This window comes from Podarcis vaucheri, assembly GCF_965113315.1.
Source record: "Podarcis vaucheri genome assembly, chromosome: 11".
NCBI classification, from domain to species: Eukaryota; Metazoa; Chordata; class Lepidosauria; order Squamata; family Lacertidae; genus Podarcis; species Podarcis vaucheri.
Window position 1 is genome coordinate 9,231,530 of NC_138749.1, and position 27,763 is coordinate 9,259,292.

General features: G+C 45.5%; 2 protein-coding genes and 1 long non-coding RNA gene across 5 annotated transcripts in view; 1 reads left to right on the forward strand and 2 right to left on the reverse strand.

The window, feature by feature from the left end:
* Window positions 1-13,237, reverse strand: part of PSTPIP2 (proline-serine-threonine phosphatase interacting protein 2) — a 62,648-nt gene extending 49,411 nt beyond the window's left edge. The window contains exon 1 of one of the 3 annotated variants that reach the window (XM_082242151.1): window positions 13,083-13,237. In XM_082242151.1, the coding sequence (XP_082098277.1) occupies window positions 13,083-13,154 (72 nt within the window). In that variant the 5' untranslated portion in view covers window positions 13,155-13,237. Of the gene's footprint in view, window positions 1-5,736; window positions 6,072-13,082 lie in introns of those variants that run through there. The other 2 variants (XM_082242152.1, XM_082242153.1) reach the window with 2 other exon arrangements.
* On the forward strand, window positions 4,555-13,073 carry LOC309514293. Its single transcript, XR_014211893.1, has 4 exons — window positions 4,555-5,242; window positions 5,377-5,406; window positions 9,466-9,582; window positions 12,335-13,073. It is a non-coding gene; the product is annotated as an uncharacterized lncRNA (long non-coding RNA).
* A 5,023-nt stretch (window positions 13,238-18,260) lies between the features above and the next one.
* On the reverse strand, window positions 18,261-27,286 carry ATP5F1A (ATP synthase F1 subunit alpha). The gene is made up of 12 exons (XM_082242008.1): window positions 27,122-27,286; window positions 23,903-23,981; window positions 22,985-23,154; window positions 22,413-22,586; window positions 22,154-22,320; window positions 21,473-21,621; window positions 20,807-20,958; window positions 20,477-20,701; window positions 20,234-20,341; window positions 19,224-19,368; window positions 18,950-19,100; window positions 18,261-18,571 (listed from the first exon to the last, which is right to left on the reverse strand). The coding sequence occupies exons 1-12, from the start codon at window positions 27,179-27,181 to the stop codon at window positions 18,490-18,492; spliced, it is 1,662 nt and encodes a 553-aa protein (XP_082098134.1). The 5' UTR covers window positions 27,182-27,286; the 3' UTR covers window positions 18,261-18,489.
* Window positions 27,287-27,763: the final 477 nt, after the last annotated feature.

The following is a 27,763-nucleotide window of genomic DNA, read 5'->3' on the forward strand; positions in this document are numbered from 1 at the left end:
AGCATGTCGATATCTGCCTCTTGTTTCCATTTCTGTCAGCTGTCACCACCTGCACCTGCTATTAGCGCGAGTGCCACAGTGTTTGTTATTTTTAACCCGCCTCAGTCAGTAGGTGCTGTACGGTAAGTGCATGCAAAAGGAACAAATTCTTCCCACGGGTTTTCAGACTGAAAAGGCAAAGCGACAGGAGGAAATGGAAAGAGGCGAAAAGGAGGCAAAGGCGGGAGCGGTTGCGAAGAGAGGCACCCTCTTCGTGTGGAGTTGAAATCATAAAAACGTAAAGTCGGAAGGGACCCCGAGGGTCATCTAGCCCAACCCCCAGCAATGCAGGAATCTTTCGCCCAATGTGGGACTTGAACCCATGACCCATGAGATTAAGAGGCGCATGCTCTACCAACTGAGCTGATTGCAAGGAGCTGCTTTCCATCAGGAGAAGGGGAGCTCTGGGGAGCAGGGGCAGCAAGGAGGGAGGTATGCAATAGAGCGGGGGGGGTGTCTCTGAACTTTTGGGGTACATTGGGCATATTTAGAATTTAGAGGGTTTGACATGGACTGCTGGGAGTTGCAGTCAAACACTTCTGGAGGGTGCTATGTTAGCAAAGGCTGGACTAGGAGATTAAGTGAAGCTGCTGAAGAAGAGAAGAAGAAGAGTTTGGATTAGATAACCCACTTTATCACTACCCGAAGGAGTCTCAAAGCGGCTAACATTCTTCTTTCCCTTCCTCCCCCACAACAAACACTCTGTGAGGTGAGTGAGGCTGAGAGACTTCAAAGAAGTGTGACTAGCCCCAAGTCACCCAGCAGCTGCATGTGGAGGAGCGGGGAAGCGGACCTGTTTCCCCAGATTACGAGTCTACTGCTCTTAACCACTACACCACATAGGTGTACTCCTTGCAGATCAGAAATGTTAGTTAGGGCTGTAGCTCAGTTGTAGAGCATCTGTTCTGCATGCAGAAGACTCCAGGTTCAATCCCAGGCATCTCTGGGTAGGGCTGGGAGAATGACAGCTCACTCATCAAAGCAGTGGGCGGGGTTTGTGACCTCTACATAGCTGTCAACTTTTCCCTTTTCTTGCAAGGAATCCTTTGAGTTATGGACCTGTGCCTGGGCGACACCCCCTTTGCTTGCTGGCCGTCGCCCCGCCACCTCCCCGGTTGCCCAATCAGCTGCTGGCTGGGGGGGGCGGAGCGAGGGCCAGGCTCCAGATGACCATCTCTCCAGTTGGTCCTTTTCTGAGAATTGCTTCACACTTGACATGGCAGGCCAAACTGTTGGGGGCAAGACAATGAAGGTCGCAACAGTAGGAAGTGAAATGCAAGCCCCCTCAAAGCACTTGAGGATATACTGTTATGTACTGAAGTTCTCACCCTGAGCCAGCAGGGGGATACTGTAGATAGTTTTCACTCAGGTCCATATATGCAAATAAGGAATCGAAAGTGACGTTCAGTGATTGGACAGTTACAGAAAATGGTTACTGCTGCGTTCTACTGGAGCTCTATATAAGCAGGCTGGCTGAACCCTTCAGTTCAGTTCTGTTCTGGCCTGTGAATAAACAAGAGCTGTTTGAAGAATTGCTGTGTCGTCTGATATGTTCACCCACAACTTAACATATACAGAGTTTGTATCCCAAGGATCCACACTTGGCAGCTTCCCCCTGATGTTTCTGGCCAGTTTTACCAGTTCATGCTTCTTCCAGAGAATCCTGGGAACTGTAGTTTTGTAAAGGGTGCCGCAAGTTGAAAGGAGACTCCCCTGTTCCCCTCCCAGAGACATAATTCCCAGAGTTCCCTGGGAAGAGGGATTGGTTTAAGCAGAGAGTCCAGATGGTTAGCCTTCAAGAGGTTCTCTCCCGCTGTGTGATCCTAAACTCTGGGAGTCAAGGTCCGTTGTCTGTCTTTGCTACTATGTAAATATGCAGGATGTGAAATGGTACAAGTGATTTTTGTGTGTGTCCAATTGCTGCGTCCTTCATCTTTCGCTGTTTCTCTGGTCTGTATCCTTTTCTGAGTTCCTGGCTTTGTAAATCCATTGAGGCACCACTTGAATTGTACATTTACAGTGGTACCTCAGGTTACATACACTTCAGGTTACACACTCCACTAACCCAGAAATAGTAGCTCAGGTTAAGAACTTTGCTTCAGGATGAGAACAGAAATCATGTTCTGGTGGTGCGGCGGCAGCAGGAGGCCCCATTAGCTAAAGTGGTGCTTCAGGTTAAGAACAGTTTCAGGTTAAGAACGAATTAAGTACTTAACCTGAGATACCACTGTATAGCAGTATTATCCCACTTTAAATGGTCATGAATTCCTCCCCAAAAATCCTGGAAACTGTGGTTTGTTTGGGCTGCTGAGAGTTGTTAGGAGACCACCCCGTTCCCCTCACAGAGCAATGATTCTCAAAGTGGTTGAGTATACCTGAAGGAGTGTCTCCACCCCCATCGTTCAGCCCGGACGCTGAGGTCCAGAGCCAAGGGCCTTCTGGCGGTTCCCTCGCTGCAAGAAGCAAAGCTACAGGGAACCAGGCAGAGGGCCTTCTCGGTGGTGGCACCCACCCTGTGGAACGCCCTCCCACCAGATGTCAAAGAGATAAACAACTACCTGATATTTAGAAGACATCTTTTCAGGGAAGTTTTTAATGTGTGACATTTTAATGTATTTTTAATCTTTTGTTAGAAGCCGCCCAGAGTGGCAGGGGAAACCCAGCCAGATGGGCGGGCTACAAATAATAAATTATTATTTGTTATTATTATCAGTTCATAAGGGAGGGGGAGAGAAAACCCTCCAAAATCCACAGTTAGACAATAACTTAGGATCAACCAAACGGCTGTTTGGTTGGGATTGGACTGCTTGCCACTATGGTATACCAGCTTAGAGAGCGGGAGAGAAATAAGATTCTAAAGCAGAATTGGAACAGAATCGTTCCTATTAGGATAGCAAGAAGGAAAATGGCAGTATTCACTGCATAAATTTAGTGCATTCCAGAAATGCATTTATCACATAAGATAATAGTTGCAAGTCAGAGAAGGAGGTTGGCACTGGCTAATTTTTTAAAAAAAGATATATAAATCTATTCCAGCTTGCATGACCTGAGAGGCTCCTCCATTACTAATCATGGAAACTTTTGGCCTATCTCTGGACAATTTGACGGTGCAAGGGAAGCACTCTGCACATGCTCATGACCATTACAACAACTGATGAGCCAAGGCCAAATCCTGGTATTCTGAACAAAGGGAATGTGAAGAGCTCCACAAAGAATATCTTAAAACTGGCTGAAAGGGCTTTAAAATAGCAAATGAAATTCAGCGTAAACAAGTGTAAACTGATGCACATTAGGGCAAAAACGCAAACAAAAAAACACCTCTAACTTGATATATATGCTAACAAGCTCAGAAATAGCAGTGGCTGACCAGAAAAGAGACCTTGGGGTCATACCAGGCACCTTAAATAAGGTGCTAAGCCAGTGTGCAGCAGCTGTAGATAAGAAAACTCCTTTTTATGAATAATTAGGAATGGGCAGGAACATAAAATGCAAATCTATGATATAACCACAGTTCTGGTCACTGTGGCGCAAAATGGATATTGTAGAGCTTAAAAAGATTCCAAAATCAGCAACCGAAATGATCAAGAAGGGGCTGGAGCAACTCCCCTATGAGGAAGGATAACATCTGGGACTTGGTGGTTTTTAAAAAGCTGAGCAAAAGGCAGGGGAGCCACGAGAGGCGTCTATAAAATTATGAATGGTGTGAAGAGAGTAGATACGTTTTTCTCACTCTTTATAACTTTAGAACTTGGGAACAGTCCCATACAACAGAATGGAGAAAAACCTTCCTCCCTCTTGCGTAACTGTGGAACTCATCGACATCCAAAGAAGTTGAATGTCTGTTGGAAGATCAAGGGCAGACCAGAGGACGTTTTTCACCCAGCACACAGTTAAATAAACCATGGAATTCAATCCCTCAAGAAGAAGAGAAGAGTTTGGACTTGATATCACGCCTTTCACTCCCCTTAAAGGTAAAGGTAAAGGGACCCCTGACCATTAGGTCCAGTTGTGACCGACTCTGGGGTTGCGGTGCTCATCTCGCTCTATAGGCCGAGGGAGCCGGCGTACAGCTTCCGGGTCATGTGGCCAGCATGACTAAGCCGCTTCTGGCGAACCAGAGCAGCGCACAGAAACGCCGTTTACCTTCCCGCCGGAGTGGTACCTATTTATCTACTTGCACTTTGACGTGCTTTCGAACTGCTAGGTTGGCAGGAGCAGGGACCGAGCAACAGGAGCTCGTCCTGTCGTGGGGATTCGAACCGCCGACCCTCTGATCAGCAAGTCCTAGGCTCTGTGGTTTAACCCACAGCGCCACCCGTGTCCCTTTCACTCCCCTTAAGGAGTCTCAAAGCGGCTAACATTCTCCTTTCCGTTCCTCTCCCACAACAAACGCTCTGTGAGATCAGTGAGGCTGAGAGACTTCAGAAAAGTGTAACTGGCCCAAGGTCACCCAGCAGCTGCATGTGGAGGAGCGGGGAAGCGAACCCAGTTCACCGGATTACAAGTCTACCGCTCTTAACCACTACACCATGATGCCTCCCAAGCTATCTCTCAAGAGGCGACAGTGGCCACCAACAGTGGATGGTTAGGCAAATTCATGGAGGGAAAGGCTAAAAATGGCTAAATTCCGCCTCTTGCTCCGAAGGCATTGTGCCTCTCAATATTAGTTGCCAGGAATCGTGAATGCTGTTGCACTGAGGTCTGCCATGCAGGCTTCCCACTGGCTGGCCACTGTGAGAACAGGATCAGCATCTGGACTGGCCGCTGGCCGGCACACCTCTCTGCTGAGACCCTGGAGAATGAGCAGGAAGAGGCAGGCAGAAAAAGGAAGAGACTCAGAAGGACAGCGGAGCATTTAAGGACAGGGAGGGACCAGAAACAGCGGCTGCTCAATCCAGACCCCCACACAGCCCATGCGTTAGAGCCTGGTGCCAATACTGTAATGCCAAGGTTGCAGGTTCGATCCTCGCAGGGGGCAAATTCACGCATTTCAGGGGATTGGTCTAGACGACCCGCAGGGTCCCATGCAATTCAGTGACTCTATGTATCTATGCAACACCCTAAAGCTCAGCACAAATTCGCTGTGACACGCGTTTCTAGGACCAAGGTCCATTTCCTTAGCTCTCACCTGCACAAAATAAAACTTTTAAGCCGCGATAAATCGCTTACAACCTTCTGGCTGGGACAAGACGCTTCGCTCGAGGCGCCAGTGGCGTAGCGTGGGGGGTGCAGGGGGGGGCCCGGCCGCACCGGGCCAACATCTGGGGGTTAGGGTTAGGGGGCGCAAATTACTTGCCTTGCCCCGGGTGCTGACAACCCACGCTACGCCACTGCGAGGCGCCACGCAGGGCTCAAACCAGCCTCAAGGTAGGACGTCGCCTCCCCCTTTTGAATCCCCCAAACAGCCCTTGCGCCTTTAAGAGCTGCCCAGAGGGAGCAATTGCGCCAGCTGCGCTTCCCCTCCACCACCGCACACAGACACAAAAACAGCTGCACCGCCAGGAGGACGCGCGCACCTGGCGAGAGATTCGCCCTTAGAGGCGCAGGGTCTGCGCATTGCATCTGTGCAGCTTTGCTGCAGGTATTCAAACGCCCCCTCTCCCCAACCCCTTATAGCTAAGCCTTAAAGGAGAGGGGTGGACGTCTAACTTTTCCTTCCAGAGACCGGACACGCTCCCACGCTTTCTCCCCTCTCACCCAGAAGTTGTCCTTGAAAAGAGTCTCCCGCATGGTGGCTGCGGAGCGGCTGCAACAGGTTAGATCCCCACCTCTTCTGTGCCAGGTGCGCAAAAAGTGCCCAGGCTGCTGTTGCTGCTGCTGCTGCCCGGCCGAGCTGCTCCACGCAAGTTCCTCAATTCTCCGTGCCTTCTTCCACCCCCCACTCCCTTCCCTGCTTCCCTTTTCTGCTGGGTCTTAAAGCCGGTGCACGCGCAAAAAAAGAAAAGAAAAAGGGAACCCATTCTTCCCCTCTGAATTGGACAAAAGGGGAAGGGCTGCGGATGGTTAGGCCCCTGAGATGGAGTTGGTGCCGGCTAGCAAAATGCCTTTAAAAAGTTGTGCAGAAGGTGGGGAAAATTCATAGAGCACCTTAAAGATCGCTGTGAAGGTTTAAAGACGTCAGCAGGATTGTTATAACACTTGTAACATTAACAAGGTTAATGTTAAAAGTGAATTTGATAAAATGTAATTGGATGCAGTAAAAAGAACGGATAAATATTGGAAACTGGGGGAGAGGGAAGTCCGGGTATTCAAGTAATCCCAGATGTGCAAAAGTTGGAAATGTTTTAAATGCAAATAGCACTGTTGAAAAATGAAATAAAAATAAAAATAAAAGTTGTGTAGAAGGATTTCTCTCTCTGTAGCTTCTCAAAGAGGGCTAAGAAATGCATGCTCAAATTTCCTCTTTTTTGCACAAATTGTAAAAAAAATATGGAGTTTGAGGCTTTCCCTTGACTTGGGGGAGGGGTAATCTGAGGACTGCTCCAGAGCACGGACAGTGTCATCCTTTAATATGTGGTTACTCAAAAATGACTGAGTTTAATGGGGTGTTAATAATAATTATAGTTATTATTTTATTTTGCCCAGCCTTCACCTGAAGGTCCCAGAGCAGGTTACAATTAAAACACGATGTTTTAATTGGGGGGGGGGGAGAGAGAGGCTGGTTCCCAACAATCGTGTACATGATCTTAATTTTCACAAGTCAGGTTAAAGAGGTCCAAAATAAAGCTGCATACTCACTATACAGTGGTACCTTGGATTACATGCGCTTCGGGTTACAGACTCCGCTAACCCAGAAATAGTACCTGGGTTAAGAACTTTGCTTCAGGATGAGAACAGAAATCGTGCTCTGGCGGCAGTGGGAGGCCCCATTAGCTAAAATGGTGCTTCAGGTTAAGAACAGTTTCAGGTTAAGAATGGACTTCCAGAACAAATTAAGTTCTTAACCCAAGGTACCACTGTATATTTAAAACACCCGCTCCAAGAACCTTGGGAATTGTAGTTCACTCCTCACAGAACTATACTTCCCGGTAACTTTAACAAATTTGCAGCAACAGGTCCCAATAAATATATACTATGCATATTTATAACTCAGAGCAACACTTTACAGTGGTAACTCAGGTTAAGTAGTTAATTCGTTCCAGATGTCTGTTCCTAACCTGAAACTGTTCTTAACCTGAAGCACCACTTTATCTAATGGGGCCTCCTGCTGCTTCCACCGCGCTGCTGGAGCATGATTTCTGTTCTCCTCCTGAAGCAAAGTTCTTAACCTGAAGCACTATTTCTGGGTTAACTGAGTCTGTAACCTGAAGCGTATGTAACCTGAGATACCACTGTATAAGTCTGATGACATGGACTATAGTCCATAAAAGTTTATAGCATAATTTGTTTGTCTTTTACCGTATCGCAGAACTTTCTTGTTTTGCTGCAAAACCTTTGCTGCAAATCTTTACCATGTTTACTCAGACTTTAACCCCCATTGATTTCAGTGGGCTTTACTTCCAAGAAAGCAGGTTTGGATTATATAGCTATAGGATTGTGGTTAGAACTGTAGTTTATCCCTAAGAGAGAAAGAGTTCCCAGCGACTTTTAACAAACTACAATTCCCATAATTTGTTGATAGAAGCCATGTCCCTTAAATCTATTATGTGGTATTTGTCCTGAGAGTAATAATGCATATAGCATTGGGCCACACAGCGGCAGTCCTTAGGCACACTGTCTTGAGAGTAACTCCCATTGGAAATGAAAATTCATTTGGAGTAAAGGCAGCACTCCTGCACATACTTACATGTGAGTAAGCCACATTGAACTGTGATTTACTTCCAAGTAAGCATTGTTTGCTATAGCTCCTAAAGGCACTACTTCCTTGAATGCAAAAGTTGTTTAGAGTCAACATGGTTAGGGTGGGACTGTTAAGATTGTGGTCTTTCTGGTGTAGTTCTGATTGATAGGTGGCAAACATTCAACAGGTGGAGCTCTCCCTTACTATTGCCCAGGAAAAGGCTGCATCGGTTGAATTTCCATGTGCTTCACAGATAGAGGAGCCCTGTCAGACAAAAAAGGTGGCAGCGCTGTGCTTAGCAACAGAAGCTTTATTTAGGAGCAGAGGTGAGTTGGGAAGATCAGCTGGAGTGTTGGCGAGATCAGGGAACATTTGCAGGTGCTAATTAACTCCAGTTTTCAAGTTGCTTGTTACACACAAAACATTTTCAGACGCAGTAGATTGTGGGAAGAAGAGGTGCTGTGCTCTGAAGGAAGAATGGTTTCTGGCAAGGGTATGCAGTTAAGAGAAACCAGAAGCCTGTGATTTTCACAATTGCTTATCCCAGAATAAAAAGAGAAAAAGTCTTTTTAAAAAAACCATGCCGACCTTACTAGCCAGGTGGCCAAATGCAAAAGAGCAAATGATTCCATCCCACCCCTTTTAAAATTCTGGAAGAAACACAATTTGAACCAGTCTAGCTTCTCAGGCAAGGCTCATAAAAGCTGCCCTTGCTTATTTTTCCTCTTTTTCAATCATATTTAGTGTATTTTTTTTAATCCCACCCACCTTTCCTCCAAGCATGAAGTAGCACACATAGTTCTCCTCTACATGTTAACCTCACAATAACCCTGTGAGGTACAATGGCCTGTGAGATGAGCAGCAAAGGTCTGCCCGTGAATGCCATGGCTGAGTGGAGATTTGAATCCAGGGCTCCCTGGTCGTTGTTTGAGACTCTTAACTGCTACATAACCACCCCCATCGTTCAGCCCGGACATTGAGGTCCGGCGCTGAGGGCCTTCTGGTGGTTCCCTCACTGCGAGAAGCCAAGTTACAGGGAACCAGGCAGAGGGCCTTCTCGGTAGTGGCACCCGCCCTGTGGAACGCCCTCCCACCAGATGTCAAAGAGGAAAAAAACTACAGTGGTACCTCTGGATGTGAACGGGATCCATTCCCGGAGCCCCATACGCACCCTGAAGAGAACGCAACCGTGTCTGTGCGTGCGCAGGTCGCGATTCGCCGCTTCTGCGCATGTGCATGATGTCATTTTGAGCATCTGTGCATGCACGAGTGGCGAAACCCAGAAGTAATGTATTCCGTTACTTCCGGGTCGCCACGGAGTGCGACCCAAAAACGCTCAGCCTGAAGCAACTTTAACCCAAGGTATGACTGTACCAGACTTTTAGAAGACACCTGAAGGCAGCCCTGTTTAGGGAAGCTTTTAATGCTTAATAGGTTATTGTATTTTAATATTCTGTTGGAAGCCACCCAGAGTGGCTGGGGAAACCCAGCCAGATGGGCGGGGTATAAATAATAAATTATTATTATTTACTTAACAAAAGTATTTAATAACTGAGGGGGGTGGGAGCGTTCTTAATTTAAGAGCACGAGAAGAGTTTGCTGGAGCCGACAAGTGAGCTGCCTCGTTCTGGATCTGGTTCTCGCAGTGGCCAACCAGATGCCCGTGGTTAATCCCAAAAGCAGAGTCTGAGCATAACAGCAGTCTCCCCGCCTGTGATGCCCAGCCACTGGTATTCCAAAGCATTACTGCCTCTAGCAATGTGGTAAATCACAGTCATCAGCTTTAGCAGCCAACGACAGTCTCATCCTGCACAAATTTGTCTAATCCTCTTTGAAAGCCATCCTCATTCGTGGCCGTCTCCTGTGGAAGTGAGTTCCAGAGTTTAACACTGCAGGATGAAGACCTGTACAGTGGTACCTCTGCTTACAAACGCTTCAGGTTACACACTCTGCTAACCCAGAAGTAGTACCTCAAGTTAAGAACTTTGCTTCAGGATGAGAACAGAAATCGTGCGGTGGTGGCACAGCGGCAGTGAGAGGCCCCATTAGCTAAAGTGGTACCTCAGGTTAAGAACAGTTTCAGGTTAAGAACGGACCTCCAGAATGAATGAAGTTCTTAACCCGAGGTACCACTGTAAAGTGCCCAGATGTCCCCCCCTTCCCCCCCTTTTAAGTAAAAGCTGAAAACTTTGCGATGGTGAAGTTTCGTCTTGAGAAATGGTAGCTCCTGAATAGATAGAAGTATTTTTAAGGCTGCCTTTCGTGGCATAAAACCCTCACAAAGCAGCTCACGAGACGTCAAAATATAAAACGATTGTGCGTATATATATATATATATATATATATATATATATATGCAGGTTTTGGTGTCTTCGGGTGTCTTCCCGTGTAAGAATCGGGGTGTCTGTGCGACGTTTCGACGAGGTCTCACTCGTCATCTTCAGGCTGGTGCTTTCGGCTTCTTGTTACTGGAAACGTCGCACAGACACCCCGATTCTTACACGGGAAGACACCCGAAGACACCAAAACCTGCATTCCTGTACCCGTGAAAATCTACGAAAGCATATATATATATATATATATATATGCAGGTTTTGGTGTCTTCGGGTGTCTTCCCGTGTAAGAGTCGGGGTGTCTGTGCGACGTTTCGACGAGGTCTCACTCGTCATCTTCAGGCTGGTGCTTTCGGCTTCTTGTTACTGGAACAGAGCAGAGTCTGGTGTTTGAGTTCCTATAAATACTGTTGAGGGGTGTGGTGTATAGCCTCCAACGTTCTGGGCAGAGAGGAAGTTCCTAGATTAGTGTGCCTTTTCTTCTTTTGTTCCTTAATTACTTGAGGGATATCTTGGGTGATTTCATGAGTGATATTCTGAATACCACTGGGTGGGTCATTAAGTGTAGATTAGTTGCTAAAGCTTTCGTGTCTTGACCTCTTGAGCTTGTGAAGAGTTTTTCTGAGAAGATGGCTGTGCTGCATTTAGTTGTGCTCTGGCTTGGCTTCGTGTATAGGGGCGAGCTGTGGTTTTGTGCCTTGTGCCAGCCAGATCTGTGTAGGGATTTTCTCATATATATATATATGAGAAAAAGCAGCTCACGAGACATCAAAATATAAAACGATTGTGCGCATATATATATACATATGAGAAAACAACTGTTCAAAGCACCACAAGCTGACAGCAGATAAAATGATTAAAGTCTGTATTTGCAAGTACCGGTAAACCACCCACCACTGGAACATGGAAATTACAGGAGCATTTCTTATGCAAAGTTTGCAACGAGAGGCATTGCAATCCACAACGTGTCAGATGCTGTTGGCACAGAATGAAGACTCCACCTGTTCTCCCGGTTTGCCTGGCCTGACAAGAGTTACTAAAAATACGGCTGAACAATGAGGAAGGTCGGATAGGACAATCGCCTAGTTTGTTTCCAGGTTATGACAGTAAGAATGCATACAAGAGGAAGTCCCAAGCGCACAAACACACCCTCTCTGTTGCCGATAACTCAACCTCAGGAGGAATGCTTCCAAAGAGGGGTCAGCAACTAGAAGCCCTCAAGACTAATCCGTCCTCCCACAAGGGATGGGCACTTCACTTTACCACATTGCCAGCCCAGAAGCCAAAGAGGGTTCTGTAGTAAGTGCTGTCCTTTTCCATCAGAAGTTGTCTGCAGAAAGGTGAAGTACAGTGGTACCTCGGGTTAAGTACTTAATTCGTTCCAGAGGTCCGTTCTTAACCTGAAACTGTTCTTAACCTGAAGCACCACTTTAGCTAATGCGGCCTCCCACTGCCGTCGCGCCACCAGAGCACGATTTCTGTTCTCATCCTGAAGCAAAGTTCTTAACCCGAGGTACTATTTCTGGGTTAGCGGAGTCTGTAACCTGAAGCGTCTGTAACCTGAAGCGTATGTAACCCGAGGTACCACTGTAAAAGGGTGTTAAGGCAAGTTCCCATGACCCACCACACAGCTACCCCCAGGTAATCTTGTTCCTGATCAGGCCACTAATATTTTGCTAGCTAAGGGCAGGGAGGCAGATTTCACATGGCTGTAAGCGAATAAGGGGTTTGGTGGCAAACAGCCTGCAAGCTGTGCTTTACTCCTACTTCGTGTGTGTATGCATGTGTGAACAGGGGGCAAATAAAGGTCAGAAAGCTGCTTGCATACCAGTGTCTAAGAGACTGAACTATGAGTCAGGATGTTCCTTGCTGCAAAAGGCCCGATCCTACCCTAAACCAGCGACAGTCTGAAAGCACCCCTAGACAATCACAACAGGCTAACATGAAGCTAATTTATGAAGACACAGACTGCTGGAATGCTCTGGCCGGCAGCATCTCACAGCAGCCCAGGTTGGATATTTAACATTATGAGATGGCAGAATGGACTGCACAAATCAAACTGCAAGGGAAGAGACCATTTTTATTGGTCCCTTGAGTAAAAACAACTAGAAGCAGAAAACGAGCCATTTGGGAGAAGCAATTTGCTCTCCCTGCTGTCTCTACACTATTTTATCTTTTACAGCATTTGTAAATTTGATCCGCAACTGCATCGGAACTGTTCATTCTACCAGAACTTTGTAGCCCAAAAAATGGAAATTACCAACAATAGAGGAGTGGCAGACGAAGATGGTTGATTATGTGGAACTAGCAAAACTGACCTGTACGATCCAAAATCAGGAGGAAACAAAATTCCAAAAAGATTGGAGTAAATTTATGGAGTACATAAAATAATAGCTGTAGAAATTTGAAGACTCTGAAATAAATCTTACGATGTAGACAGGATTGGATACAATAAGAAACTGTGGAAAAGTAACTGACATAAGAAAACCTGTTGAAGGGAGGGAAGGAAGTCAAGAGTGTGGGGAAAGAATGTGGGTAAATGACTGTTGAATTTTACTGTATTTTGTTTGTATTAAATGAAACACCAATAAAAAGCATTTACAAAAAAAAAAAGGAACTGTTCATTCTACCCTGAATCAGGAGTCTACCACCCCATTCTTCTGCATGTTAGATCCAGCCTCAAGCTACGATCTTTCCTGCTGCCTGATCTTTTCCGTTGCCTGAGCCAGGGATTAAATCTGGGCGGTTGTCTGCCTGCAAAGGATGTGCTTGTCACTAGATTGAAATGCTTTTGCCCAGTCCCTGGAAAATGTCCAAGATAATCCATGTAAGCCCCAAAGGACCTCTAAGCCAGAACTCAGAAGAAAGATTGAATACTTCTTCCAAAATCACCTCTGCTTCCTTTCCCTTTCCAACCATCGCTTTCTTACCTCCTTTGGCAGAGATGTTTCTTTGAAGAGCGTTCTTTCCACTGTAGAAAAGGTATTCCATATTAAATCCATGAGCCTTTCTGTCCTCTTTTCCTTTCTGTCTCTCCTGCACCCAAGAAGGTTGCCTTGCTGTAATGCGCGACTGAGTGTAAGGAACAGACCTGAATGAAACTGGGTGTCCTGGGAGGATTCACCCGCAAGCATCATATTACAGCAAGGAAGTCTGTGGAGCAAGACTATGGAGGTGGGGAAAACACCAGCAGGAAGGTGTACTTTCCTGGAAAGTGTCTCCAGGAAGCTGCACAATTATTGGATTAGTGACATCCCTAAATCCAGGTGCAACGTGGGGATGAACACACAAAATGATACCATGGTGGTGGCTGTTATCCCTCTGCTTGAAGAGACAATGGAGTGTGCCTCCAGGGGTGAAGACAAACCGTTGGTTTAACAGCACCAAAGTGACCTCCCTGGGTTAAAAAAAAGTAAAGGACCCCTTTATGGTTTAGTCCAGTCAAAGGACTATGGGGTGCAGCGTTAATCTTGCTTCAAGGCCAAGATTAGACCTGTTTAGACCACAGTTTCACTCACGTCCCTGGGACACAAGCCTGGGCAGTGGCTATGGAGGTTCTGGGTTCCCCAGATGAGAAGACCCCCTCTTGGCCATGCTGATGTGGTCCAAAGGAAAGCAGAAGAAGACTTTTGGCACCAGCTTGGCCACAGGAGTTGCCAGAAGAGAACAAGGCACCATACAACTGTCTCAGGGACTCCACTCCAGATTCGCGTAGGGTTTACTCCTTAGCTTTTTCTTCTTCCAAAGATATCCCACAAGGCAGTGGAGGTTTAGCAGGGGCAAAACTAGGCTTTCTTTCACCCAGGGCAAAGACCCAGTTTGGCACACACAAACCCATGCTCATTTGCATACATACACGCACAGGCTGGTGTTAGGATATTGATGTTCCGTTCCACCTAAACAGATGTGTAGAGCTGTTGTATGTCTGTTTAAATTCCAGCACAGCTTGCTGGGAAGTTCCATTTGTGAATAGCTTTTGCTTTATGCTTCTTGCTCTTGGACATGAAAGAGAGCAGACATGTTTTCTTTGTCCTGATCTATGCTGAATAAACTGCTTGTAAATATGCTTTATGGGATGCGGGTGGCGCTGTGGGTTAAACCACAGAAGCTAGGACTTGCCGATTAGAAGGTCGGCGGTTCGAATCCCCTCAACGGTGTGAGCTCCCGTTGCTCGGACCCTGCTGCTGCCAACCTAGCAATTCAAAAGCACGTCAAAGTGCAAGTAGATAAATAGGTACCGCTCCAGCGGGAAGGTAAACGGCGTTTCTGTGCGCTGCTCTGGTTCGCCAGAAGTGGCTTAGTCATGCTGGCCACATGACCCGGAAGCTGTACGCTGACTCCCTCGGCCAATAAAGCAAGATGAGCACTGCAACCCCAGAGTCGGCCACGACTGGACCTAATGGTCAGGGGTCCCTTTACCTTTAAATATGCTTTACATACGCCTCTGTCCGCCCTTCCGTCGCGAAGTTTTGTTATTTCTGCTGGCTTGCGTGCTCAGCTTCTGAAAGGCTTCTGAAGCTCTGAGTCACATTTTTTGATGCAGAACTGAGGACTGGAGTTCGACAGGCTGCCGGCCGGTGGGCTGGAGCCAGCTAGGAGTCTGCCAATTGCCCCCGTTCCCTTGGACGCATCGCAACAGTTGGGAACCTTAATGGCGCCCCTCTGGAGGCTCTGTCGGGGCAAAAAAAAAACCCCCCGCTAGCCCCCCGTAGGTACAGCACTGGTTTAGGACCAGAATTTTCCTTCTCCAGGTTGACGAGTCCCAGGTGCCCCTCACTACAGCACGTGCAGAAACCGCCTTCTTAACTGCTGGACCCACTATTGGTCTCGTCTGTTCAATCCACCAGAGCCTGTCTTCACATGCAGGTGAAGTCCTTAACTCACAGAGGATTTGAGACCCATCGGCTACCCTCACCTGGTTTAGCCAGCCAGTCAGAGCCATTCCTGGGGTGCAGCCGCTGTTTCATGCTGACAGCTTCTAGAAGTCACAGGTGAGAGCCGAGTGCATGGTAGGGACCAAAGGTGGACAAACTACCCCAGAAGGAGCGCATCATGTCCCTCACCAGAGGTACTACTACTCCCCTAACACCCCATGGCATGGCAAAGCAGTTGTTTTTCTCTTAACACCAGGAGCAACTCCACAGTAGTGGTACCTTGGTTTAAGAACAGTCCGGTTTAAGAATGATTTGGTTTACAAATTCTGCAAAACCGGAAAGTGTCCTGGTTTGAGAACTTTACCTTGGTATAAGAACGGAATCAGAACGGTAGAAGGGCACCGGCGGCGGGAGGCCTCATTAGTGAAAGCGCACCTCGGTTTAAGAACGGACTTCTGGAACAGATTAAGTTTGTAAACCGAGGTACCACTGTACAATGAAATGTTTTATTTGGCCCCGTGCGGGGAGGGGGATACCTACCCCCTCTTCCAACAAGATCCAAGGGTTAGTGGACGACGCTTTGGGTCAATCACATATCTGCGATCTGAACCCTCAGTGTTGGCTTAAAATATATTACAATGTATGAAGTCAGGGGTTTCAAAAAGGGAGCTGGAAATGTGTGCTCTGGTTGTGCAAGCCACAGCACAGGTGAACAAGATGGAGCACTGGCCTTCCGTCACATACGCGACTTCTGATGGAAGAGGGAAAAGCCATGGGCTAGGAAGGAAACTTTGACTGCTGGGAAATGGAATGTACGTGTCAGGTTTCTTTGCAGGGTGGATGAACTCTGGGGCTTTTCCATGTGTGACTCCTCTAATCTTGTGCCTCTTGATCATCTCCAAAGTTGCTCAAACTGGAGACCTTAAAGCCATTATTTGACTCTCACATACCCAATACACCGTGCACACATGCTGAGAGGTATGGATTTAATCTCTAGGCAGGGGTTCCCAAAACATGGCTCACAGGCTTCATTCACCTGGTCTGCAGTGTGCCATTGGATTTGTGGCTTGAGAGGGAATATCTATCACCTTAAATACTCTTAAATTGTAATTGTATTGCTTCTTTTATTTCTTATATTGCATCTGATATTGAATGTTATGGAATTGTAAAACAATAAAATACAATTACAAATCATCTAGCAATGACTAGGACAGAAAAATCACTAGGTGGTCCGTAAAGACCTTTAGCAATTTTCAAGTGGTCCATGGGGTGAGGAGAACGTCTAGTCACCATTGCTCTAAGGCCTCATTTGCACATTACAGTAGTACCTCGGGTTAAGTACTTAATTTGTTCCGGAGGTCCGTTCTTAACCTGAAGCACCACTTTAGCTAATGGGGCCTCCTGCTGCTGCCACGCCACTGGAGCACGATTTCTGTTCTCATCCTGAAGCAAAGTTCTTAACCCGAGGTAATATTTCTGGGTTAGCGGAGTCTGAAACCTGAAGCGTCTGTAACCTGAGGTACCACTGTACTGGCAGAGGGCTGTTGCATGGGAGATTCAAAACTCTTCTGGTCACGTTGTTGGCGAGTAGGGGAGACTGCTGTCTTAGAACAAGTGTGGGGAACCTGTGGCCCTAGATACATGGGTGAACTGCAATTTCCATTATCCTATGCTGACTGAGGTTGATGGGAGTTGGGGGTACAGCAACACCAGGATGCAAAAGGTTGCCCATCACTGACTTATGAGTTCCCATAGCAGCACATTCCCAGAAAGGCAGGGAGGCTAAGCAAGAAGATCTAGAGTGAGCATGGCAATCATTTATGGTCAGGAAACTCACAGGTCCAGAGTCATGACCTTCCCATTGCCTAGTGCTCTCCAGTTTTGAACTTTGTAATTCCCACCATTCCTGACCATTGGCTACAGTACCTAGGATTGATGGGAGTTGTAGCCCAAAATACCTAGAATGCATCTGGTTGGGTAAAGTCAAAATAGGAAAAAGGTTGAATTGCGGGGTGTTAAGGAATAGGAAAGGCTAGAAAGAGGTGGTGAAGGAGGAAACAAGTTCTGAGGGAGTATATTATCTAAGTTCTAGGAAAGGGCTGGGTGCTATGAACTACAAGGCAGTGGAGAAGGACAGCAGCTTGGGAAGCTGGGCAGTTGGTTTCAAGGAGTCAAATGAGCACAGCAAAAGCAGCAGGCATGTTCATGTAACACAATGCTTTCATGTATTTTATTGCACAGCGCCCTAGGGTTTATTTTCTGTACATGTGCTGCCCTCTACTGGTCCATACATTTAATGTACTGGTTCTGCTGGCTAGGGGTGATGGAAATTGTAGTCCAAAACAGCTGGAGGCCAAAGTTTGTGAAACTCTGTTCCAGAGTCAAAGGAAAAGCACCTCCCAGTCAAACAAGCCGTGTAATCCTAAATGTGCAAACTGGAGAACGACGTCTCTCCCCCACCCTCCAGCTAAGGGCAGTTTTAGGTGCTTGAAAACATGCCAGAAAGTGTTGGATGTGATGTCTCATTGAGGGATGAAGTTAGAAGCAAAGTTTCAAGGTGCAGTAGATGCCACCAACCTGTTTGCACATAGGCCTGAATACACACATAGGAAAAAATATAGCTGTGTTGAGATGTTTGTGCACCTATGTGTTTTAGAGAAGTAGCTTGTGTTTCTTTCCAATACTTCCTCCCCCCCTACAAGGCCAAAACATTTCTAAAAGGGGTGAGACTAGTTTTCTGGCAATGTGTCGGCAGGCAATGTGCTTCCTGGAGGCTGATGTGCCACCTAAGATGGTTCCTTCATGAATGGACTGTCTCTGATTAGTGGTGTGGACAATGAAATGAAGAAAAGGCTGTTCAAAACTTGTGGTTTTGGCCACCTGAGTAAACCCCTTTTAGAACAGGGCAGGGCTACAGTTTGGCCTGTAGAAGCAGCTTGTACAATGGATTAAAACTCTGCTGCCCATTTTGAAGCTACCCAAACCCACCTTCCCATCCTACTATTCCAACCATCTAACCCCCCTCAGATCTTTAGCACTAATTTTACATGTGTAGCAAAACCACATTATCAACCCCAGGTTAGAAAGTCTGAGCAGTACGGCAAAGAGGCAAAGCAACTCTCCCACATGTGTGTTTAAGGGCAAACAGCCTTTAAAAGAAAGCTTTTGTTCTTTAATTGATAGTGTGCAATGTTTGCACTGAGTCTTAAAAGTATTACCCTAACGAAAAATCAGTATGGTTTGCAAGATTTTATTTGCCATGTACACACCTATGTCGGTTGCCAGCAGGTCACTATCGCAGCGAGCACTATGGCGACAAGACTTCTTTACATGGAACTTTTAATGAGATCTGTACATTCAACTCACACATACCTTTTATTAAGCCTCTGGTAAAAAAATGGAACCAGAGTGCTACCACCGTTCAGTGACAAAATTTGCCTTGTATAGAGAACTGTCAAAGAGTTTATGCTTCAAATGTTGCCAGGAAATTTGTGACTATTTCCTTCAGCTTGGCTTCAGTTTGTTCAGAAATCTTCCCATCAGTCCTGTCAAGGCAAAACCAACCAAATTTCAACTCTCATCCACAGCAGTAGCAACTACTCCTTCACTTCAACCCTTTTGCAGCAACTTCTTATGCCACCAGCTTTCTCTTTCCCCCACCCCCACCATTATCCATAAATCGCCATATTTAACAATATTATAAAATGAACCTAAATATTAAATGCAGTGCTGTGCGCCATCCAAAGGGAGATTCTTAAAGCAGCTCTTCCAGGTGAAACTTAGCACTGTTTTTATAAAGTCATTGCTGCTCTTTAACAATAATGCTCAGAACTATAAGAACTTTCAGTTGTTCAAAGCCACAGTCATTCCATAAAAATGTATGACTGCCTCACAAGCAAGTGGAAGTTTCTAGTCTATTTTACCTGATTGTGGAGAGGAGGGCCTGGTGCTGGCTCAGAACGTGAGCAAGGAAAGCACTCTCGAATTTGGTGATCTTGCTGGGCTCCAGCTTGTCCAGGTGGCCTCTTACCCCAGCATAGATAACTGCAACTTGTTCCTCAATAGCCATGGGGACTAGAGAGAGAAATGTGCAAACTTAGAAGATTGTCCAGAAGGAATAAAGCAGACGTTGGGCTGAAAAACGTTCCTCACCCTTGTGTGACATGGGGAGAACCAGAAGTCATGCAGAATTCTTACCATATTGTCCTTGTTTAAGCAGCTCAGTCAGTCGCACACCACGATTGAGCAGCTGCTGAGTAGCAGCATCCAGATCTGACCCAAACTGGGCAAAAGCAGCTACTTCACGGTACTGAGCCAGTTCCAGCTTCATGGTTCCGGCCACCTAGAGAAAGGAGTGGACAGGCTTATTGCCTTTTCTGGGCAAATCATTCTGAACACTTTCCGCTTGCCAGTCTATGTCTTCAGCTACCTCCTGGACTATCAGAATTGCTATGACAATATAGGAGTGGTCACTTAACTATCTAGATTAAATATGGCATTGTCAGGGATGGGCAGGCTTCAGGCCTGGGCAAACAACTGTGCTTTTACTAGGATGCCAAGGTCCACCAACTGGTGCTAGGTACAAAATGGCAGCTTAGAATTAAGGAACAAGCTGCCACCATACATTTCTCAGTACCAGAACTAAGCTGACAATGTTTTCATACAGAAGTTGTCATTCGTTTCAGCAGTTATCATCCACAGCAGCTAAATTTAGTGCCTTTTTGTTACTGTCATTGTTAATCAGTGAGATTAATGATATTAGTCAGATATCATTGCCAATATATTGCAAGTCACTCAAGAGTACTCTCTTGTCCTACAGAAATTATGGTTAAAAGTCAGAGGAGCCAGGAACAGGATGTATAACAATTTGACAAAAATGGTCTAAGCAGAATTGATACAGAAAAGGTCTGGCATATTATGCTATTGCTCAAGAAATTTCCAACCTTGGTTTTGCTAAACTGGCCTCCACTTAAAACTTTTACTAAACCGATTCCTGCAGAGACAGCAGCGTGGAATATGCATTCCTGTATGTTAACCAGAGAATACTCACTGGCTTGCCACGTGAGCCTCTTTTATTCAACAGTTCTAATTGAGATAATGAAATGCTAGAAAAGACCGATACTGCTGCTATGATCCTGCATCCCAACACAACAAACTGAATGCTTAGCTAACCCATAGTGTCAATATAACTAAGATTTTACACTTACCTGCTTCATAGCCCTTGTCTGAGCAGCAGAACCAACACGAGACACAGACAGACCAACGTTGATGGCTGGGCGGATACCTTTGTAGAACAGCTCAGTTTCCAAGAAGATCTGTGGGGGAAACCAATATTTAATTTTACCAGACACTAATGTGACTAAAGAAGTGCAATTGGGCCCAATATGGACTTCAGGTCATCCCAAACCATTCTGTATGCAGATTCTCAATTAAGTGCTTTGGGATCCTACCTGACCATCGGTGATAGAGATTACATTGGTTGGAATGTAGGCTGACACATCACCAGCTTGAGTCTCGATGACAGGAAGGGCAGTCAGAGAGCCACCTCCAAAGGAATCGTTCATTTTGGCTGCTCTTTCCAAAAGGCGGGAGTGCAGGTAGAATACATCGCCGGGGTAGGCCTCTCGGCCAGGTGGACGACGCAGCAACAGGGACATCTGGCGGTAGGCAACAGCCTGTTGATACAAGAAAGATGTTACATCTGTTTCACTGGCTCCAAGAATCTTCTTAAGGTCCAAGTTTGTGCCCCCCAAATTAAGAAGCCAATAGCACATTCAAACCTGTTTGGATAAGTCATCATAGATAATCAAAGCATGTTTGCCATTGTCTCTGAAGTATTCGCCCATGGAGCAGCCAGAATAAGGAGCCAAATACTGAAGGGGGGCAGCGTCTGAGGCTGTAGCAGAGACCACGATAGTGTACTTCATGGCATCTGGAAAAAATGGTTTAGAACAGTTTTGTCAGCATCAGTTTCTAATTAAATGGAAATGGAAACAAATTGGCTAACAGCCATTCAGTTACTAGACATTCTCCCATCACACCATACCATTTTCTCACAGTATTTTAAAGGGGGGGAACTTTGCTACAGTAAATGGCACAGTTTACAAAAGTGTGTCATTTCTCTTTGTATCTGCAGGAACTAGGGGGAATGTTTTCTCCTATTTGTCCTTACCCCGGCACACTGTAAGTTGTGCAAGTTTAGCATTTAACAGAAATAAAATTAAGCTGCAGTTTCAGGAAAGCAAAGCAGGTATTGAAGTAACAGAGCTTAGTACCAAGGAAATCGAACTTGGCAAAAATTCTGCTGTCAATAACATCTAAGCTGTGTACACAAAACAGTTATAGATCAATCATACACAGATAAAAACAGTTCCAAAAACATTTATGCTATCCATTTCCACAGACTTCACTTCCATCTAGGAAGTTTGTGCAAAATACATAAATACCTGCATCAGTGAGCCTCTTCACCAGTTGAGCAACAGTGGATCTTTTCTGGCCAATTGCAACATAAATACAGTACAGTTTCTTCTTTTCATCAGTCCCATCATTAAATCGTTTTTGGTTGATGATGGTATCAATAGCAATTGAAGTTTTCCTGCAAGGAGAATAGCAAGTCAGTTAGCATCATTTTCTACAGCCTGTCCAAAGCTTTGATAAAGGATTTCAAGCTATATTTTGGGGAACCCCAGAGTTCCTCATTGAGGAAATTATTATAACTATTATTTATTAAATTTATGTACCACTATTTATCTGAAGATCACAAGGCAGTTTACAACATAATTGTGTGCAAGCATAATAATCATGGACAAGCTTCTCTGCCTATATGAATCTTATTTTACAATGAGCTGAATATAATCAGGAATTCATTGGCAGTTCGTTGTAGAGCCAGTGCACTGCCTGAATGGGGCACACCTAAAAAACATGCCCCAGAGCCTTCTACAAAGCCCAGGAGATTTGAGACAGGGGCATTCGGGTCCTTGGCCAACAAATCAATGCGTTAAAGGGATCTCTGAAAAATGGGAGCTTTGAGACACTTTTCTTAATTCGCAGGGCACTTTTTTATCACAGAAAACTTAACAGCAGTTAGGACAAAGCAGTTTGAGTTAGGCAAGACAGTAGCTCCTTACCCTGTCTGCCTGTCTCCAATAATCAGCTCACGCTGACCACGACCAATTGGTACCAAGCTGTCTACGGCCTTGATGCCAGTTTGCATGGGCTCTCGCACAGAGATTCTAGGAATGATCCCAGGTGCCTTCAGACCAACCCTCCTGCGAATCTTGGAAGCGATGGCACCCTTTAAAAGGAAGACAACATTGTCATTTCCCCAAATTTGCTCACTACTGATAACCGACACGCAAAAGCAGTAAACATCGTTGCCACACCAACCTTTCCATCGATGGCATTTCCCAGTGCGTCTACAACACGTCCCAGCAACTCTTCACCAACTGGGACATCCACAATGGCTCCTGTTCTCTTCACAACGTCCCCTTCCTTAATCAACCTGTCATTACCAAATACGACGACACCAACATTGTCAGGCTCCAAGTTCAAGGACATACCCTAGAAAGAAAGTTAATTTAAGAAGGAATTGAAAAGATGCCTTCATGAGACACTCCAGTCAACTGTTGACAGGGCAGATTCCCACAACCAACTGAAGTATACCAAACTATAAGGTTTGAAAACAGTATCAGACAGTGATGATACTACCATATAGGATATGCTATGGCTGAGCACATTAGGTTAGAGCTATAATCACAGTAGCAGGTGTCTTATCTTCAGAGAGCAAAGCCTCTTTGTAACAAGTTGATTTTAAACCACATTTCCAGTCCCAACATTATTCATAATCAGGTACCTTTCACAATGTAACCAAAGGGTATGAAGAGACCTTCAAACCAAGAATAACAAGTTTTACACAGGTACTTAAATAAAAATACAGATGCAATGAAAACAAAACCTACCTTAAGCCCAGAAGAGAACTCAACCATTTCTTCTGCTTGAACATTCCTGAGGCCATACACACGGGCAATACCATCACCAATGGAAAGCACACGGCCAGTTTCTTGAAGCTCAGCAGAGGTGTCAGCGCCCAGAATGCGCTCTTCAAGAATTGAGGATACTTCAGCAGTGCCTGCCAGAATTTAAGACATGACAATGAAATTTCCTGTGCCACCAGGAGACTCATTAGAATCTTAGCTCACTTTGCATCAAAAGTGACATTTCTGGTAGTCTGGATTAACCAAGATAGGTTAGGTCTGAATCTTGTTTATAGCACATCCTTCTGTGTGGTGTGGTGTGGTGACAAGACTCTATCTAGTCTATGAAAGATCAGGTGTCCATCTCTAATCTGGCCAATGTCACGCAAGACACCATATATAGAGAGAACAGATCTACAATTGCAAAAGCAAAAAAACCCCAATTTATTGTTTTATCTTCCTTTGGTGGATCTATCACACCCTCACACCCTTTAGACAAGGTTTTCAAGGTGTATTTGAACATTTGACTCACCTTTCTACAAATTACTCAAGGAAGCTTGCATGAGTTAGGCAAGCTGGATGGAATGCTTAACAGTTTCATTTCTTGATTCTGTACACTCATGGATTAGATTTAGCTAAATGGTAATCAAAGTGGTCTTCTATTTGCCCAACTGCCGCTATTTCTTAAAACCCCAACAGACAATTAAAACTTTAGTTAATATGCCTATTCCAAAACATTTAGAAGCGTAACCAGTTAGGTAATTGCTATACAGTACTACATAAAAGGATATATTTCTTTCAGTTCCAAATGTTTCACCAAATCAATGCTTAGCTGCAATTAACAGTGATCACTACAGTACTTTATTACCAAAGTTGAGTTTCCAAATATTTATTTTTACTCACCTGTTTTCTGTGGACTTGTTTTGGAGGCATGGAGGTTCCTTGTTGCAACAAATGATGCACCCAAAGCATTCCGAGAAACCTAGCACAAAGAAAAATCTTTTGACTTTTTTGTTTAACTTATTATCACTTTCTTGACATTTATGAAATCACACTCCTGTTTTTGCTACTCCTCACTCCATCTCCCTGCAGGGTTTACTTAATCCCAGTTATCAGCTCTTATATATCAGCTATTGATTATTTCGACCATAAAGGTATGTTACTGGTATACAGTATCTCAAAGGTGGCGAACCTATGGCAAGCGTGCCAGAGGGGGCACTCAGAGCCCTCTCTGTGGGCATGCACGCAATCACCCCAGCACAGAGTTCGCCAGAGTTTGTTACAAGAAAGCCAGAGGGAGGCGGGGCCGGGCTGCTCCCCTCCCATTCTCCATGCGCGCTTGAGGACATTTCTCACATCACCCGCAACTCTGCCCAGTCCAGCTGCTCCCGCTCCATTCTGCACCCCTAGACTGAGTCAGGCAGAGCCAGCCAAGCGCATCACTTGAACTGCTCCTCATGCTCCAAGCATGTATGAGTTGTTGTTTTTCTAAACTGAAACTTCAGTATTCAAGTTAAATTGCCATGTTGGCACTTTGCAATAAATAAGTGGGTTTTGGGTTGCAGTTTGGGCACTCGGTCTCTAAAAGGTTCTCCATCACCGCAGTATCTGGAACAGGTAGACATACGGTAGACAGAACATTTCTAGTATGCAGGTTTACTTGGGATTATACACCCACTGTAGCCAATGGGGCTTTCTCCTGGGTAGAAATGCATAAGATTGTAGCTTTAGATTCAATACTGCTGAAAGTGACTTTAACAAGTAAGGTTTTGGCACCATTAACACAGAGAAAGAAGATACAAATTCTTAATGATTTGTATAGACTACTCAATATAAGTGGCTAGAAGGTATTGCAAGAGAAATAATCAGCCCAAATATCTTGATTTTAATGGCATCCTCCATTCCCCTTCTGTAGAATCCTACAGAAGGGCCTAGCTCCCTGCCATCTGAAAAGTTTCTTTCATAGATTCACTCTTGCACAAACCTATTCACAGGACAAAAGAAATGCCTATATAGTCACAGTACTGAAAATTGGGAAAATATGGGGAAATCGCAGACACGCTCTTGGATAGACATCCATGTGTTGTTATTTTTTTAAAAAAAAAGCTCTCTCCCATATAAGGCCTTGAATTTGAAATTGGATGCAAATATTTGTTGCTCTTTTCAAGCACTGTGGGAATTATGAAATACCGTATTTTTTGCTCTATAAGACTCACTTTTTCCATCCTAAAAAGGGGAAATGTGTGTGCGTCTTATGGAGCGAATGCAGGCTGCACAGCTATCCCAGAAGCCAGAACAGCAAGAGGGATTGCTGCTTTCGCTGCGCAGTGATCCCTCTTCTTGTTCTGGCTTCTGAGATTCAGAATATTTTTTTTCTTGTTTTCCTCCTCCAAAATCTAGGTGCGTCTTACAGAGCGAAAAATACAGTAATTTTATTTGAGGTGCCTTTTCTAAAGAATGACCTTCAGTACAATCTACCAGCAATACGGCACATGGACTCTCCCAACACTAATTGGTCAAAAAGAATAACGAGGACAAATACATCAACTCTGTAAAGTAATGGCAAATGTGAAGACGCAGGACTGTGAAGAGCTGATGGAACTGTCAAATATGTAGCAGCAGTCACAGCTGTGAAACCTAGGGCTGCACCACCAAAGTATATTGCTAGAATGAAGATTTACACTGAAATATTTATCAAGAATGAATGATGTATTAGTGCTTTTCTATTGTAAACTGCCCTGTGATCCGCTGAGGAAGGGCAACATAAATTTTAAATAAATAATATTTGTAAGTAATCAAAATAAAGAAGATATAAACCTATCTTTCAAAACAGAGGAGGAAGAACTCTAGGACTTTCCACCACTAACAGGCTTTCAAGACACGTAGATCTACAGGGGAGACCCCAAATGAGTGGTTGCATTTGCAACCCCTGAACTTATCTTTTTAAGTTCCCAAACTTGTCTGGGAGACAGTTTTCTCAATCCCTGACTAAACGCCAAAGGTGAGCAAATACAGCTCATAAAAAGGCAATGCCAAAGGATTCTCTTATTAGATGCCACCAAGGTCACAAATACCAAAAGACGATGCTGTGCTGACACCACAAGCACTGTCATCCTGCAAGGCGAGGCGAGTATGCCTGCAACAGCAACCACTTCTCTCCTACCCAGGAGCCCATGCACACTCCATGTATCCACAAGGATTTCCCCTTGTGTGGAGGGCATTCCCCTCTCTCTTTCCCCCTCTGTCCTCATCTGGGTTCTGGTCGCTGCAGGATCAGCAGCTGCAGGTCTGCCTGGCGCTCTGTCTTTACAGGTTTTCAATTCCATTTTAAAGACATTTAAACTTCTCAATATTCTAATCTGTCATGTGTGGTCCAGTTGAGATTCCTGCATTGCAGGGGACTGGACTAGATGACTCTCTCAGGGTCTTCTCCAACTCTACCATTCTGTGGCGACTGTAGATGCAGAAACTGAATTGCTTTGAAAATATAAACTTAAGAAATTGAACGGAGGCATTGCGGGTGACGGGGACCCAGAGGGAAAAGGAGTCCAATTGCATTTCTGCCTAAGATGTTTGCAGCTCAGAGAGGAGCAAATCAGGGGTGAACGTGCCTCTCCTGCAACCTTTAAAAAAGAAACGGCGGAATATTGGAGGAACAACCATTACTATCGCTATTTATTGATTACCATTGACAACCAACCACCCATGCTTTCCAATGCCTAGTACAGCTGCGCATTATAAGTCATCGTAGAAACAGAATAAATCACAATCACATGGCTTTATTTAAAAAGAAGAATCACCGGGCACAGGGCCTTTGCTCTCTGACCCCCACCAACGTGCAGCAGCTGAAGGGGACCCGTTTCCCTTCGCAGTGACCTTGCCAGGCCTCCAGGGGCGAAGGGAAGCGAGAGGACGGGAAGCTCCACCGACCTCGCTCCCCTTCCCGCCGTGGAGCCCAGCGACACGCGAGGAGGGGAGGCAGCCTCGCAGGGGAGCGAGGCCCGCAAGAGCCCGGAGCCTCCCCCCACTCCTCAATGTCACCCGCAGGGCCCCAAGATGGCGGCGCCGACGGCCGCCTCACACGGACCTCCCTCCCTCCCTCCGCCCCCGCGCCTCTCTCACCAGGCCGGCCTGCCGGGGCAGGGCGCGGGCGAGGGCGGCGGCTACGCGCACGGACAGCATCGCGGCGGGAGAGGGCGGCGGAGAACCAAGGGAGAGAAGGAGACGCCGCTACTGCCGCTGCCGCTTCTTCTTGCTTCTCTTGCAGCCGCCTCACGTCAGGGACCCGCGGACAAAATGGCCGCCACGCAGCGCCGCCCCCTTTTTGCCGGAAGAGGCCACGCCCCCTTTCCTTCAGCCTGGCGGAGAGGAGAAAGTCATGACCCGGAAGCGCTTCTGCTGCCTTTCGCCACCTTTTACCTCAGTTCAAATAATAATAATAATAATAATAATAATAATAATAATAATAATAATAATAATAATAATAATAATAATAATAATAATAATAATAGATTTTATTATTACTATAAATAGTTGTTATTAAATAATTAAATAATTAAATATAATAATAATAATAATAATAATAATAATAATAATAATAATAATAATAATAATAATAATAATAATAATAATAATAATAAATATTATATCGGTCCGGTTTCTTTATCTTCAGTTATGCCTGAAATTTCTCTTCATGTGTGCGTTTAAGGGGGAGAGAGCGCTGTTGGACTCCAACTCCCAGAGGTCCCCCTCCGACACGGCCGG

Coding starts and splice junctions, on each gene's coding strand:
- ATP5F1A (XM_082242008.1), bottom strand. CDS start 27,181: ATGCTGTCCGTGCGCGTAGCCGCCGCCCTCGCCCGCGCCCTGCCCCGG. Junction 20,959..21,472: donor GAAGAGGCTCACTGATGCAG/GTATTTATGTAT, acceptor CATTTTTTCCAG/ATGCCATGAAGTACACTATC. Junction 19,101..19,223: donor GCTTAAACAAGGACAATATG/GTAAGAATTCTG, acceptor TTCTCTCTCTAG/TCCCCATGGCTATTGAGGAA.